Source organism: Hyposmocoma kahamanoa, unplaced genomic scaffold (assembly GCF_003589595.1).
Source record: "Hyposmocoma kahamanoa isolate Upper Pololo Valley unplaced genomic scaffold, ASM358959v1 180, whole genome shotgun sequence".
NCBI lineage: Eukaryota > Metazoa > Arthropoda > Insecta > Lepidoptera > Cosmopterigidae > Hyposmocoma > Hyposmocoma kahamanoa.
The window spans coordinates 2,332,461-2,350,339 of record NW_020653711.1 but is presented as its reverse complement, the minus strand read 5'-3'; the positions used below and the strand labels follow the sequence as shown (position 1 = coordinate 2,350,339).

The window sequence follows — 17,879 nt, the reverse complement described above, 5'->3', positions numbered from 1 at the left end:
CCTACATTTATTTCTCTCGTGAGTTTGGGTGTAATTTGTGTTTGTCTATGTGTGTGTCCATGGCACCCGCGACACAGGGTTTCCCTAGTGCGGGGCTATGTTGAGTGTGTGCGTTATTATATTATTACAAGAAAACCACTGTATAGGTACTTTACATATACCATGATTTTTTTATATCAACTGAAGTAAATTCGAACACGTATACTATACGATATATACATTTTTCAAATGGTTTTAATTTCGTTTGTAAAACAAAAATTTGAAATAAAGCCAGTGTTCCTGAAACACGACCCAAACAAAACGAACCGTATTAGTACGGGAAATCTTTGAATTTGATCTTAGGTAGTATCTACTCTAAAGCGATCAGGTCATCTCCATATAAACAAGTGACGATCGCACATTCCGTGTCGTCTCTTGCGCATCGCACGGTGCGCGCGTGTCCACAGTTAAATTTTATATTTTTTTTAAGTGCCTGTGATTGTGGTGTGATTTTTATTGTTATAAAGGTATATTTTTTGTATCTATATGTCGTATTTTAAAATCTACACAACAAAGTAGGTTATTTGAATATTATTTGTTTAAATTGCATATACAATTTGTCATTAAGCGTACTTAATATAGGTAATATTCTTAAACAAATATATTAATGTTTAAGTAATAGAACATTCTAATTACTTAGTTAAGTAAGAGTGATTAATTTTCGATTCAGTCTCTAGGTACTTTGCAAAGTACTTAAGAAGAGTAAATACAATTTTGAAATTAATTGTATAGTCCTGTGGCCCGAAAGGGTAGTTAGCTTGAAAAAACCAAATATTGGCATTTTAGGTCCGAAAAAATACTTTCACTTCCTATGTCAAACAATCGCAAAAACTTAATCTCGAAATATCTATCTGGTTTCTTAAATAAAAATATGTAGTGTATGTGTAATAAAAATATTTAAAAAGTACGTATTTTTATGTAATAAATCAGATGTTATATAAATGACTCTAACAATTTTTTCCTTCGTCCTGTGAAGTAGTCAAAATTGAGATAGTACCGATTGCCAGTTCACAGTCGTTGTATATAATAAATAATAATAATAACGCACACACTCAACATACAACACACCCGCATTAGGGTAACCCTGTGTCGCGGGTGCCATGGACACACGAGAGAAATAAATGTAGGCCATACAAATATTTCTTCCGACCCGGGAATCGAACCTGGGACCTCTGCGTGGCAGTTATGTTAACCGTTCGGCCGCCGAGGCAGTTGATATTTGAACAAGAAGTTCATAATTTTTTCTTCAACTAAAATCAGCAAAATCGAACTATGTAAAAACGCGTATGCGAAGTTTTCATTCTAAGACGACGATTAGTAAACCGATTTCGATGATTCTCATTCCCATTCAAATTTGAAGAAAATATTCCACCTCTGAGGGTTGCAAATTAGAGGATGAATCCGTTTTAGTGGATTTCATCCACTTTCAGTTAGTTTTAAGATCGTTGAATGAAAAAAAGAATGAAATCAAATCATTTATTGTGTACGTAGGTCTAGGTCTAGGTCTTATATAACATTGTTGTGTCAGTACATATTGCCAATTTTATGGCATACAATTTTCTTAATGAAATTATTTTCACGGTATAGTTTTAATTACAAAATGTCAAATAAGTTATAATTATTACATGTCATTTTTCATCCACCAACATAGAACCCGCGAATTAGGTTTGTTTAAAAACAACAAACATACGTTCAGATCTGAAATAGTTGTAATTTCTTAATAAAAAAACGACCTTAAAAGTTCGTGCAGTTACATCTATTTGCCAAGTTTTATTGAAATTGGTGTCCAGAAAGTGCGCGAAACTGGATTCGTTGTTCCTAATTAGCCACCCTTACAGGTGGAATATTTTTTCAAATTTAAATGAGATGGATACGGAGGTTCCCTCTTTCCAACAAAAGAGAAATCATCAAAATTGGTTCACAAATAGAGAGAGAGTTATCGCATAAATACATACATAGTAGCAGAAGAGCTCCGTGTGAAAGAGTTCATCCAAGATAATACTGCCACCTTACCTATTTCTACCGCCAGGTAGTAATGTCGTATGGTCAGGTAGTATGTTCCAGTTTCGAAGGGTAAGGGTGCTGGTGAAATTACAGGCACATGGGACTTGCCAACTTATGTTTCAGGGTGACGGGCGCAGTGGCAGTGTCCCTCAGACCTTTGCGATTTAAAGCTCTGAGTGGCACTGCAACGTTATGGACTTGTTCGTCCCGTCATTAAATATTATTATTATTATACAAAAAAATACAGTCGGATTGAGAAACTACTCCTATTTTGAAGTCGGTTAAAAGTAGTTTCATTCCCTATGTATAACAATCGCACAAACCTACTTCATAAATAGAATTTTACTAAACAATAATTAAAATTTATCGCTTCAGTTTTATGGTTCGTTATTCATTGTAGGGCACTAAACCTTCGTCCGCAGCGGTTGTCGATATTCCACACTAATCATTTTATTTTAGGTAACAAATGTAAATAATATAATAGATGACCCTGTGTTACTTTCAAATACAAATCATTACAATTGTTGATATAGGCTGATATTATATTTGAAAGAGATAAGTTTTTGGTTTTTCTTTAAACTATTTTTTTGTTATTAAATTGATATTCAATTATTTTTACTCCACTAGTTTGTTGTAACACTTAGAAAAAAATCCTTCGATTATTTCCAAATTGCCTATTATTAAAGTTTAGTCGCGTTAAGTCTTGGGGTATTATTTTTAAAATCTATATTTCTCCACATCATCTACTAATTTTATTTTCACGCCCCACTGCTGGGTACGGGTTCTCTCAGGCGAGGGTTTAAGGTCATAGTCCTCCACGCTGACCCATTGCGGTCTGGGGACTTTTTGAGACACGTTTTCCGAAGGTTGTGAATTTTCTCCGACCGAAAAAGCTCATGGTAAATTTCAAATGAAATTTCGCACTTAAGTTCTGAGAAACTCAGAGTCCGGATTCAAATCTACGGCCTCTGCTTCAAGGTACAGGTATCAAGTATTAAGCTTCATTCGCATCACGCGTTTTTTCATTTGGTCGAGTATTGCTTATTTGACAGTAATTGTTTCGGACGGATGTCAGATGGAGCTCGAGAGTAGACCCCCTGATACGAATCGGACGTAGTTCACAAACGTCCTTAGTGTACTATCAAAGTCAAAGGTATATTAAACACTTTTTCTAGCACCGACAAGAGTATAACTCTAAGTTTGATGATGAATATATAAGAAAATGCGGTTTCAATCATACATTATTGAAATCTCTCCGTATTTTTATCGATTGCATTCGAAGCTTAATCGATCAAATTAATGTAAATTTTTCCCATGTCGACAGAGGATGTGACCACTCTGCCTTGTTTTCATAGGACCATGCCTGTTATATATCCCGTTCTCTACTATCCCCAATCGTCGTTTTCGGAATTACTCTGCTGAGACATTATTTTCCTCACACGTGAATTGATCCCTACATGTTTTCTACACATCTGCCTCTAACATGAGATTACAGTCACAGTAATCGCTAGCGACCGCGTAAAAAGTTTGTATAAGTTGTTTCTTCTTGTGACCGCTAGGGGCGCTGTATAATTTGCCATACAAAATTGTGAAGTAATTTACGAGGTTGCTAGCAACAATACAGCAAAACATCTAATTACAAAACAAACGGAATCACATTTCATCGGTAATTAAATATTAAATATGTAATTTTGCAATTTTTGTCCGTTGTAGCAAAAAAAAAAAAGCTCAAGTTAAACTGGCCGATTTGAAGTGAAATTATTGACGACACCTGTCAATTGTTTTGAGTTCGTGCTGGCCAATGGAAGCGCAGTTGTCACCGTAATGATATGACATAATAGTTTTCAAACAAATTAAATGACATTTCGTCTCTATTTCTGGATATACTCGATGAGTTTTCTACGGTAGAAAGATCAAATGCTGTAATTATATATAATAACAGTTTTGGTAATAAACAAATTGAGTGTTATATAGTCTTCTATAAATTATAGTAAAGTCTAAGTAAAACAATTAGTAAGCAACTAGAAATTGCATTTTCCACCAAAGGCTTTTTGAATCGTTCTTTAATAGAACAATTATTTATTTATTGATCAGATCACAAAGAATTAAGAAGCTCAAAACGTAATATACTTCAACTAAAAATTAATTAATGTAAAAACTGTATATGTAAATTTAAATTTTAAAATAGTAATAAAATAATATAAATATCGTTTTATGGAGTTTTTATACGTTTTTTTAGGTACGCCAATTACAACTTATTATCCCAAATAAAAACCGCTTTAATGAGACTTTGGTGTTTGGTTTGGTGGACTGTTTTTTAAAATAGAATTTCGCATAGTTGTATGACTTTTTCTTCCTTTTTTTCATAATAATGACTCTCCGACAATTTTGGAAACATTTGTACTTCTATAAAAATGGGTGATTGAATTCTAAATGAGAATCAATTATGTTAAGTAATTTGATTATTTAAGATTATTTTTATATTTTACGTTGTTGTATAATTTTGGAGCAAAGGTAGCGTCTACGATGAGACGAGTTCCGTTTATATTTAGTTGTTTATTTTGTATGTATGTATAGTCGCACCATAAAGAAATTCATACTCAGATACTCTACTAAATGAACTGTACTTATAATGTGCTTTATATTGTTGTGATTAAGACACCGAGCTTTCACTTGTGTACCCATTCATGTGATAACATTGGGCTGTTGAGCGATTCGCCGACTTTGAGCGCTAGATACACCTCATCTTTTTAATGCTCTAGCACCGCTACAAAGCTATCAAAATGTTAAAATATAGAAAAACAAGTTCGAAAGTTGTAAAGTATACAATAGTAGTTAGAAGAAAACATCGTAACGGTACTTTTTGTATTGGTTGGGAGTGCTTAGTAAAACACGAGAATACTAAACAGATAATGTATTCCAAGAACTGTACATACATATTGTTGTGAAACACGAAATCGTATAATACCTACTTTAAGTATACAAACCTAGGGCATAATACCTATATATATAATAATACCTGTAAGTAGGTGTGCGCCTGGTGTCATATAAAATTACCTATTTGAGACTATTAATGTTTTTTTTAATGATGGGACGAACAGCTCATGCGTCTGGTTATCTATGATAAGATAAATTTATTCTGCATAAAAACTTAGCCTAAATACAAGAACAATAACCTTTTATGTACATATATGCGCAGACTATTACAAACAGTTTTTGGTTGTATGTTTGTATATAACTTCAATTAAGGTTAGTAGTGTAAGGTAATCTAGGTGATATCTAAACTAAGAAAAATTGTTTACTTGTAGGTATCTCAGGTATCCAAATCGGTGATTATAGCTTGATGATTAGTCAACGTGTTTTGTTCATTATTAATAAATTATAATAAAACATGAATACTTAATTATATTAGCTAGCATCTTAGCTATTATTAATATTACGTATTATGTAACAACAGATATAAAATCTTCAATTTCACAGTAGTATTTTGCTTTTAACCAGTCTTATACGATTTTCTTACATAGTTACAAGGAAGAGTCTACGTCATTTACAGAATCGTTTGTTATAATAGCAATTTTTTTAAATAATATTAATGACGGGACGAACAAGCTGTCCGTAACAGTTGCAGTGCCATTCAGGGCTTTGAATCGCAAAGTGGGGCACTGCCACTACACCCTCATTGAGACATAAGTTGACAAGTCCAATGTGCCAGTAATTTCACCAGCACCCTTACCCTTCAAAACAGGAACACAGTAATGCTGACATTACTGCTTGGTGGCAGATATAGGTAAGGTGGCAATACTATCTTGGACGAACTCTTTCACAAGGAGCTCTACTGCTACTAAATATTAGGTAACTAGATCTTTTCTGAATCATTTCCATTCTTACAAAGAATTAGAAGAAAAATTATCGATAGTTCGGGAAAGAAAAGGCGAAAAATTTTATCAAGAACGAGTTATTGATGTACTTAGTAGCAGTAAAGTTCCTTGTGAAAGAGTACCTCCAGGGAAATTCTACCACCTTACCTATTTCTGCCGCCAAGCGAAGTGATTGGGAGCATGCGGTGTTGGTGAAATTACAGACACATGGGACTTAAGAACTTAAGTCTCATGCTGACGGGCGTGGCATTGTTCTCTTTGCAATTTAAAGCTCTGAGTGGCAATGGAAGTGCTATGAAAAGGCGCGTTGCTTACCGCCTGTAATGTACATATATAAACCAAAAGATTTATAAATGATTGGTTTTTCTTGTTATTAATATCGATTTCCTTTTCAGATAATCATATGAATTAGTAAGGATGTCGATACCTCTCATCAGATCACCAGAGGTAAGTAAAATAATTATTACGTAACTAAAAAATAATTAAAACGAAAAATATGCAAGCATTTTCATTCCATTTCGCACCCTTGGTGTAATAAGGCCACATCTGTAAAATGACAACATTCCAGGAGAGATGTGTAAAGATTTGTAGAAACAAAATTAGTCACTAACTTTCATGCTTATTAAATAGGAGACTTAAAAGCTCACTTATGCGTTATTTGTAGTAGCAGTAGAACTCCTTGTGAAAGAATTCGTCCAGGAAAGTACTGCCACCTTACCAATTCATGTCGCCAAAGGTTTTGAAGGGTGGGAGAACTTATGTCTCAGAGTGACAGGTGCGGTGCCTTCTAGATCTCTGTGATTTAAACGTCTGAGTGGCACTGCAACTGTTATGGACAGGCTTTTGTAGCTTACCATCACGCGCACGACTTCGTTCGTCCCGTCACTTGAATTATAAAAAGAAATGTTTCTTTTAGTTCATATTATTTTTATGACTTTCCGTGTGATAAAAGCATGCGTTTGACAGATCCGAAATATTTATACTATGAATATTATAAGCACTTTTTTACTTATGATCACATGTGTCTTTATTATACCAAGGGTAAGAATTGTTGTCATCTATATCATCATTATTATAGACGTGTTGGTATCTGTAGGCAATATAAAATGTTACTGCACTTCTAATAAACAATAACATTCTTTGAAAATGGATACTAACCGCCTTGAAAATTACGCATTAAAAGATTTGCTACTGTAAATAATAGCAAATGTCTGAACTCTACTTTGACCCTAACGTTGGTCCGATTTTCTTATAACATTTTTTTACTGTTTACTGGCACTTAAGTAACTTAACATACTAAGTGCGTAGATTTAATCGTAACGGAATAGCTCTTAGGATGTAGTCAGAAAGTAGTCGGCATGATTGCACGTAAATTGCATTGCGAGTGCGTATTTATTTGCAACGTCTCTCTTGTGGAATTTCGACCAGAGCAGGAAAGAGGCCTGCTTGTCGATTTTCTCTCTTATAAAAATTTTACGAGTTAGTTCTCACCTCATCGTTCCTCCTTCAGTCGACTAGAGAGACCGGAACACCCCATCCTGTGTCATTGAAGTTCAATACGCACGAAGCGCTTAGCTTCCTCCTTCCTAACGGTTACGAATATTCGTGGTATGCTTAACGTGACCAAATTTTTTTTTCCCTCAGAGCGGGACGTCTGTAAATTTATTATTGTTTTAAAGTAACAAATATGTAACACTCATAGCCCCACAGTAGAGTAACCATGTGTCGCGGGTGCCATGGACATAAACAAACTCACGTTTGGATGAATTTGTAATATTTCTCCCGACCCGGGAGCCGGGACCTCTGCGTGGCAGTCCAGTATTATAACCGTTCGGCCACTGAGGCAGTTAAATACAATAAAATAAATTAAACACATGTTTGTGATAGTTACGAAATGCGTAACGATTAAAATAATTGAAAACGAGGAAGATTAAGAACGTTTAATGATCATAAAAATTTTAAGAACGAACTAATTTTGTGTCGTCCAATGTGCTGGCTTTAGATATTTTTCGCTTTCGCGCCATTTAAAGAAAAAAAAAATTATTGTCACGTGTGCTGTTGTCAAAGCGGGGCATTTATAGTATTTTAGAGAGAGCGGGACACGGAACTTAAAAGCGGAACAGTCCCGCTCAAAGTGGGACGTATGGTCATGTTAGGTATGCACTACCGGTACCTGTTTCTAGAAAATAACAACTGGGTAAGCCAAATTCAAAAGTTTGTGGAATCTATTTGACATCTAATCTATTTGACAAGTTTAATTTAAATCGGCTAACGGAAAGTGGGTGAAGTCCAATAAACCGGATTTGAATGGGACCACAACTTAGGTACCACCCCGTTACCAAGAAAAAGAGAACCATCGAAATCGGTTCAAAAATTTCGGAGTGATCCCGTAACATACACACAAAAAAATATATATAACCGAATTGAAAACCTCCTAATTTTTTAAGTCTGTCAAGAATGGTGAAATGTTTGTATCAGAGCGGTAGAGCTGCGCAGATAGCTGGAAAATATGATTACTGATTTTGTTTTAATTTACAAAGCGATGAATCAAAAACATAACAGTAGAATCTTCCCCTTTTTTGAAGTCGGTGAAAACTGAAAAGTATTATCAACTACGTAATAGTTATTTGTTATGCAAGGCTGCAAAGTTGTTGTTTGACGCGAGTGCTTGTATTGCAGCCTGAACAAGCAAAGGAAGTTAGGATTCCCGAGCGTAGCGAGGTTTACAAGCCACAAGACGCAAAACAACTTTGCTGCCGAGCGAAACACACAACTTTTCACCTCACTATAGCGAGGAAAAAGATAAATGAAAGAAAAACAGTTGAACAATACAGCATCAGTTTTTTCAATTAAAAGATAAACTTTATCTTTGGATGCGTTCTGAATTTACATTTCATCAATTTTTATTCTTGCTTGTACTTTTATTTTGTGTATTTAAGTGATTATTGAAATTATTTTAGTTCCTCGACGAATTAAAATAATTTCATAAACACAATTATTTATCTTTGTCAATTTAATGTCAACAATAATAGGAATAAAATATACCAACGGATTTATATTATCTAACTAAGTAATGTACGACTAATCGCGTAATTGAACGGGTCATCATCTTATTTTTTTCATCGAAAGAAAAAGTTAGGTGCACCACAGTACATCGTCAAGTTCGAATTTCGAAAACCTTTTCCACGCTAGCGCCCAAAAAACGCTTTTGCGCGCAAATTTCTAAAGAGAAAGAAAGCCTTTCTGAGTTAGTGAGGTGAAAAAAAAAAAATTTTTTTGTATCATGTACGAAATCATGTTGACCTGTAATAAAGTTTCCCGGAGATCAGGGACAATAAGATAATTTTCCAGTGACTATTGATTTACGCACTCGTTAGGGCGAAGATAATTATGACGAATGTAATAATTTTTCTACAAAACAGATCATGAGCATATAACGGAGGCAGTTATAACAAGAAGCATAGAAGTACGTAATATAACTACTTCGTGAAGAAGAAAATACTTAAATGGATGCTCACGTTGTGTAATAATGCGCGACTGAAGGGCATAAGTACTTTATATGTGAAGAAACAAAAGTAAGATGAAAGAATTAAAATTCCTAACAAACTCCAAGTATTTTTTGGAATACATTCGGAAAAAATAGTTTCATTTCAATATGCAGCCGTCGCTACAAATTTTATATTTCCAAATCATAGCTTCGACATGAAAATCATTTAATACGGTATTCGATTCCGCAAACTTTCATAAGGTTCTTTTGATGGAAAATCGTAACAACCGGAAGAAACTTAGCAAGAATTCTTAATATTGTAACTGCGTTATCAGCCGTGGAATAAATGATCTTAAGATGAAGTGAGACCCAAAATAGATGTCGTATTTCGACCACACGTAAACGGTTTTTCGACATTAAAAAATACAAATTGAAATAAAATCAATTCAATTATTTTTTAAAGTCTTATAAAGCAAAACAAAACATTATAACTAATTGCAATCTAGCCATTTTACAAGACTCATAAGCAATTTTAATTTAACATAATTTCCTAAAATAAAAGTAACTTATATAAAGAAATTGTCCAAAACTGCCTACGTGTGATTTAATTTGAACTTTTTCATAAAAAAACGGCCTTAAAAGCTAACTGAAAGTGGGTGAAATCCAATAAACGGGATTCACCCCTAATTTGCAACCCATACAGGTGGAATATTTTTTTCAAATTTGAATGGGAATGAGAATTCGAAATCGGTTTGCAAATCGTCGCCTTAGAATGAAAACCCCGCATACGTGTTTTCACATAGTTCGTTTTTCGTTCAAGTGGCCAAACCATTACCATGGTACGCAGAGGTCCCAGGCTCGATTCCCGGGCCGGGTGAAATATTTGTATGGGCCTACATTTATTTCTCTCGTGAGTTTGGGTGTAATTTGTGGTTGTCTATATGTGTGTCCATGGCATCCGCGACACAGGGTTTCCCTAGTGCGGGGCTATGTTGAGTGTGTGCGTTATTATTATTACTGACAAAATGTCTTTTACATTAATTAAGTAAAGGGAAGACATTTTGTTTAAGTGTTCATAGTCTAGTTAACACTGGCACTAATATTATCTTTATTCACTATAATTAAGTACACTAATTCAAAAGGTTTGGTTCTATGTAGTCTACGCACTATATTTGTATTATCTAACAGCTGTATAGCCTCTATGTTCACGTGTTGATGTAGTCTATGTTCGTGAGCTTCGGCGTACTTTTTTATCTTAATTGATAACGAAAACAAAAGATAGACTTCAAACCTCAAAATACGATTGACTTTAATTACCTCGATTTAAAAAATCACAAACTTTGGAAAAATTTTCATTTTTACTAAGTTATTAGTATAATTTAATGAAATTTTCTCTCCCAGTCAGGGCTTATTTACGTAGAGCTTATTTTACAGTAAGAGTAAATATATATTTTATTTTCAAACGGCAAATGTTTAAATATAGTGCAACAGTTTTTTCGCGTCTACTCCCCTGGTTTAGCTGGTTCCCCCTTATCCCAACACAGTCCTGTTGTGTGATTACCAGAAAAGGAGCGCCACCCCACACAGCTTGTAAGGAGACTACCACGATCACTAGTTATTTCCTTAAAAAAGGCCAAGTCAAAAGTAACCGGAATAGATAAACATGTGTGAATAATCGTAAGTTCAGCCTATTCCAGTGTGATGGAGTTATAATGCTTATAAATAATTCAACTAACGTATAACTCGTGACTAAATTACACATTCGCGGTTAATCGGGACTCACTATAATTATTATTATAGAGCACGAAGTTGTTTTTCCCGTCATTATGTTTTTATTATGTACTAATTTATCATCTCTAGCTATAGAAAAATAATTTATTCAGGTAACGTAAGGTAAATTTATGGCTGACTTGATTAATTAAAAAAGAAAATAAATAAAATAAGTTTACAATGCACAATGCGTCTTACACGCTGTTTGGTTTTTGTGTGTAAACAATAAAAATTGGACAACATACGTTGCTCCGATTCGAAAGTAAGTAACTGAAGCACTTGTGTTACGGAAATTAAAAACAACGATGGCACCACAAACACTTAGACCCCAGACAATATAGAAAAGTTAGTTATTCTACATTGACTCGGCCGGGGATCGAACCCAGGACTTCAGAGGTGGCGACACAGTGGACGTAAAAAATAAATTTGTACATTTATCTACCTATCTATCTTTATTTTCAACTTAGATCCATAGAAAAGTATTAGTAAAAAAAAATAAAACAATAAAATCTTGGAGAAGTAAGTGTTAATGAAATTTTAAAATAAAAAAGAAAAACATAAAAACAGAGCATTTACAGCCGTATCGGTTTTGCAAAGTATCGCACAATGGCATCCATGTCAGGCCCAGCGGTTAGCAAATTACTTACTGGTGTTGTATAGGTAATTTTGCAGTTTGCTTAAATGTATCTTTTGCGATAAATGGAATTTATAGCATCTATAAAGAATTACATAGGCCTGTAAAGAAGTTAATTACCTAATTTTCATTCCCCAAATGACTGCCACTTGTTACAAGTTTCTTATCACGTTAGTACTGCGTCTTATCTTGTGGTAAAACCTACAAACTAGCGATGATCATTTTGTTTCCTATTTATAGTCAAACCCCATTCAAATTGTAGGACATCTTCGTTATTAAAGGCCTTCCCAAATCTATCCACTCGACATATCCACTCCACACATTCATCTCAAGTTAGTTCGTTGATCCTCGCTTTTCGTCGCCCAACATCCTGATCCATAGAGTACGACAGGTCTAATCACGGTTGTATATTTTCCTCTTTAGCTTAAGGGGCATTCGTCTATCGCAAACAGTGTTCACATTTGATCATGAACTTGAAAGACACATAATAGGCATTGTTTACCTGAATAGAGATCTATTTATATTGCAACAGACAGATTCCACTTAGACAAATGCAATAAATAATAACAATACGAGTACATATACGTAAGTTTTTTCGTCAATTATATCACGATTGTCAATGGAATGTCGATTGCAAATGATTTAATGTCATTAATACCAATTACGCATTTGATTCTTTGTTGCGGTATAGTAACAATAGAATGCGATCGTTTGTTAATGAAAAAAGGTATCAAGCAAATGCTATTAAAGTTGTTTTCCTGGTGTAATTTGTGTACGTAGAGGTCATCATCAACCCAGTTTTTCATAGGACCCACTGCTATCTATGTACTTGTTGTCGTATCTTTGTATTTGGTTTTCAACGACTTTTTAGCCGTAACGTCATCTATGAGAAATCTATGATAGTATTTCGTCACCCAGTTATATACCTTTACAGATGCCAGCCCCAGCTAGAGATGTCGCTATTCACTGTATTTAAACTTTTTATTGAATTGATATTCAATTATTTTTTATGTGAAATTACTCTACATAAAAAATAATAATATGAAATACATAAAAATAATAATAATAACTTTGTTGTAATTATTTATATAAAGTCGAATACTTAGAACAATTCTTTCTATATTTCCAAATTCCCCGTTATTAAAATTTAGTCTTGGGGTATTATTTTTAGAGTCTATATTTCTCCACATCATCTTCCCATTTTCACGCCCCATTACTGGGCACGGGTCTTTTCTCATACCAAGGTTTGGGTCATAGTCCGCCACGTTGGCCCAATGGGGGTTGGGTACTCCACACGTTTTCCGAGGATTGTGAACCTTTTTCGCTGGTTTTATCGCAATGTTTTCCTTCACCGAAAAGTTTATAGTAAATTTCAAATTAAATTTCGCACGTCAATTCCGAGAAACACAGAGGTGCGTGTCCAGATGCGAACCCACGGCCTCTTTTTGAGAGGCGGTACGTCTATTGGGCTACCACAACTTCTACGTAGAGGTAGAGTACTTGTAAAAAATATTTTAATATTTTTAATTACATTACGTAATACAGGGTTTCTTAAAACGACTAATGGGCTTAATGAGAGCCTTTTTTACTTTGCTCTCAGACGGAAAAAAACTGTTGACTTCGCATTACAATTCGATGATATGCTGATCACTATAGTAGGAAAATAGAACAAGTCATGAGGAAAACTTTGGATAACAATTTTGGAAGTTTGTATAGGTATATAAAGTTTGTTATAATTATTAATACAAAGTTCGAACACTCAGAACAAAAATTCCTTCGATCCAGCCGGATTCGAACCAACGTCTTCTAGCAAACCGTGCTAGACTAAGGCACGGGACGAACCAGCGGACCTCACGAATTTCCCTATGTGCCTGTTGTCGAATCTTTGTATATGGTTTTAAACGACTTTTTAGCCGTAGCGCCATCTATGAGAAATCTATGAAAGTATTTTATATACAAAGTTTTTTATTTAGAATTGAATATAAATAAATTATTGGGAATCCTTTTGGCTGAACTGAACCTTTTTAAGCCATGAAGTAATTTGATACATTAAATGTTACTACAAATTTTGTAGTAGCGGTAGAGCTCCTTGTAAAAGAGTTCTTCTAGGGAAGTACTACCGCCTTACTAATTTCTGACGCCAGGTAGTAATGTGAGCATTACTGCGTTCCGGCTTTGAAGGGTAAGAGTGCTGGTAAAGTACAGTTACATGAGACTTTTAATATAACTGGAAACTTACCGGCTGAATGAGAAAGTTTATAAAATCTCTCATAGATGTTGCTTATGGCGTCGAAAGCCAAAAAACTCAATAAAAATAATAAATAACGCACATACTCAACATTGCCCCGCACTAGGGAAACCCTGTGTCGCGGGCGCCATGGACAGACGCATAGACAACCACAAATTACACCCAAACTCACGAGAGAAATAAATGTAGGCCATACAAATGGTTACCTATCACAAGTTAGAAACATGATTTACAGAATTTTGTTTCTCCAATAACCTTTATTGAATAGATTTTGTTTCATTTGTCTGAAAATACGTTACGGTTTTTTTCATTACACAATTTAATGTTTTACTATTTTGACATATTGACAAGTTATTCTTTTCCCGTTTTTTATTTCCCCAACAAACCGTTTGACTAATGCATCTAAGTGGATATTTTTATTTTGTAAAAAAACGATATTCATGATACATTTTTGTTATATTATTTCTTATTACAGATACTAAAAGTATTAGAACGTGTTGCACAATACAACTCGTCAAATTAAAAACAATAATTTATAAAATGTACAACAAATTTAAAATTCTACCGAATAACATCATTTTTGTAATAGTAAATCTCTGTCTATTTTTAAACAGTTTTATGTTAGGAATAATCTTAAATTCTACAGATAATTTATGAAATAAGTTCACGTACTGATATTGGAGGACAGTGCGTCACAATCAACAATATTTAATTTATGCTCAATACATTTTTTAAATGCTTTGTCCTAGTGACATAGCTCTGAATTTGTTCTTCATTTGTCTTAATATTTCTTCTCCGCTTTAAAAATCCTCGGCAATATCATGATGTTATAAGGCTGATGCAATAGGCTTGGTACAGTGAGCGCACAAAAAAAAATCAACAATACAATCTGAAGACATGTTTAAATCAAACCGTTTTTTTTTCAGGCATGTCCATGTCCCATAACACCGATCGAGACATCAATGTTCCCGCACGTTTTCTGCAACGGCGGATCGACTTTGATGCTCTTCATGACAATCCTGGAACAGTTCATCAATGGACGATGCGATTTGGCTGACCCGTGTAGGCGGTTGCCGAATCGGGAAGATGCTGATGACAATTACGACTTTATCGTCATTGGTGGAGGTACGGCAGGCGCGGTTGTTGCTGGACGATTGTCAGCTAATCCTCAGTGGAAGGTAATGTGTACTCTTTTATCCGTTATTGTCATTGACTTACAATTATATGGACGTCGGGTCCGCGCTAAAAAGTGTCCGCACTTGTAAGGCGCTAAAATCGTATACAGAGCGCCAAACTCCGCTTTAGTCTTCATTTGTTCGACTGACAGCGCGATACTGCGATGACATTACAATTTAAATTTCGAATAGGTTGACTTGGGACATTTTTTTCGTGGTTTTTGTATTAGACCCGTCGTCCATTTATTTGTAAGTCAATGGTTATTGTCGTAAAAAAATAGTCTCGATTTATATTTAAAGAAGCAAATTTTTTATATTATTATTTTATGTATTATATTTTCGATGACTACATCGACACTGAAAGTCGATAACGCCCCCGTCTCTAGCAAATCCATTGGAACCGACTCCTTTCTTTAGGCATACTCTGTGCACGGAAACGACATGAATGAGTGTTTTATCTGTGTATTGGCAAAGGTAAGCCAGTTTTATCTAACTTTTTTTTTTTAATAACATCAAGTGACGGGACGAACAAGTCGTGCGCCTGATGGTAAGCTATACGCCTGTCCATAACACTTACGGTGTCATTCACAGCTTTAAATTGCAAAAATCTGAGGGGCGCTACCACTGCGCTCGTCACCCTGAGACATAAGTAGACAAGTCCCACGAGCCTGTAATTTCACCAGCAACCTTACCCTTCAAAACCGGAACACAGTAATGGTGACATTACTGCATGGCGGCAGAAATAGGTAAGGTGGCAGTACTTCTCTGGACGAACTCTTTCACAAGGACTGCTACTAAATTTATTTATGTGAGACTATAGTGACACAACTCGATATTGTATTTGAGTGTACCTGTTTGCTTATAATAGAACCCTTATAATTTGATTCCTTTCCGCGGTATTATAAATTGAGTATAAGAGATAAAAATAAAAAGTTATTTACCGATTTTATATCTACCGACAAACTGTCGCTCTAGTACAATTATTTTACTTATATTTATAATTGCAACAAAAAGATTACAGAAGGAATATAAATTATTGAAAAGGAGAGCAAAGGTGGACATGATCGGGCAGATCTCTCTCTCTGTAGCGTACGGTAACACTAGATGATCTACTAAAGGGAATCTTGCGTTTACTCCGATCAAAGATGCTCCAAGGCTTGGACATCTGTCGGCCTCCCATTCACGGTGCCTGTCCATCCGTGTCGCGTCGACGCGTAAATCCGACCATTGTTTTTGTACCAATGATGGCAATGTTAAGTGACGTAATGTAGTGTTTAAATGCTTTACGTAGTGTTTGATGGATAATTTAATTAGGAAATAGTTGATTGGAAAGAGTCGTAACGGCTTATTCAATTTCATTCCATCACTATATAGTATATTGTTTAGAAATATTATTAAAATCGGTAAAACCATCAAAATGGTAATTTTGTGGTTAGTGTTTTCTACCTAATTTGGCGATGTTGATTGTTTAAGTATTAGAGTATTATTATTGTGAAATATTAAATAATACTTAATGTTGATATTCAAGAATACTTAAGTAACAAACATTGCCACTGAAATTAGGTAGAAAACACTGAATGAAAATGGCCCGGAAATAGCTTTTCAAAATGTTGTCGAGGAGAAACACGTTAATATACATGCCGTGTATCTTTGCTTTTGTTCGATTCGCGGTAAGATAAATTTTTCTAATTTGATTCTGTACGATTTGAGTAGTTATTCTGGAACACGGGTACAAAAAATTGCCTAATTTGAAAGAAAAAAAGACCTTGTTCTTTTGCGTAAGGTCATTAGTCCAAGACAGAACTTTTTGAGAATTTTATTGTAATGTCCTCGATCTATAAAAAAACGGAAATGATCCAAAACACCACGCTGCATTCCAAAGCTTGTATAGCTGTCGTAGGCAAAAACCCATAAGGCTGAGAGAGGTGGACATGTTTGGTACCACAAGATGGCACGGCAGGCCGAAGAGGAGAGGCCTTTACCAAACACTGGGATACTATTGCATGCTGGACATATGCCTTTCCCAATGTGTGCTATTTCTTATATTGTGTAGCCAGCAGACTTTCGCAAATTGTCCATCTGGTCATAGCTACACTAAGTTTGTCGAACCGTGGTCTATACTCGAGAACCTGTTGCCCCCATCGGTTATCGGTTCTTCGACAAATATGACCAATCCGCTGCCATTTTAGCTTGCTTATTATAGTTATTATTTAGTAGCAGTAGAGCTTCTTGTGAAAGAGTTCGTCCAAGAAAGTACTGCCACCTTACCTATTTCTGCCGCCAAGCAGTAATGTCACCATTACTGTGTTCGGTTTTGAAGGTTAAGGGTGCTGGTGAAATTATAAGCACATGAGACTTATCAACTTATGTCCCAGGGTGACGCGCGCAGTGGCAGTGCCGTTCAGAAATTTGCGATTTAAAGCTCTGAGTGGCACTGTAACTATTATGGATAGGCGTGTCGCTTACTACCAGGCGCACAACTTGTTCGTCCCGTCACTTAATATTATATCCCTTCAAAACCGGAACACGGTAATGCTGACATTACTGCTTGGCGGCGAAATAAGTACGGTGACAGTACTACCTTTTTTTTGTTGTTGGGAAATGTGTTACGCATACCGCTCGGCTCGGGGGAGCATCGAGAGGA

General features: G+C 35.2%; 1 protein-coding gene across 1 annotated transcript in view; it reads left to right on the top strand.

Annotated features, from left to right (window-relative positions):
* Positions 1 to 467: 467 nt before the first annotated feature.
* Positions 468 to 17,879, top strand: part of LOC113225973 (glucose dehydrogenase [FAD, quinone]-like) — a 35,198-nt gene continuing 17,786 nt past the window's right edge. The window contains exons 1-3 of the mRNA XM_026458465.1: positions 468 to 506; positions 6,317 to 6,368; positions 14,987 to 15,238. Of these exons, the coding sequence (XP_026314250.1) occupies positions 6,339 to 6,368; positions 14,987 to 15,238 (282 nt within the window). The 5' untranslated portion in view covers positions 468 to 506; positions 6,317 to 6,338. The remainder of the gene's footprint in view (positions 507 to 6,316; positions 6,369 to 14,986; positions 15,239 to 17,879) is intronic.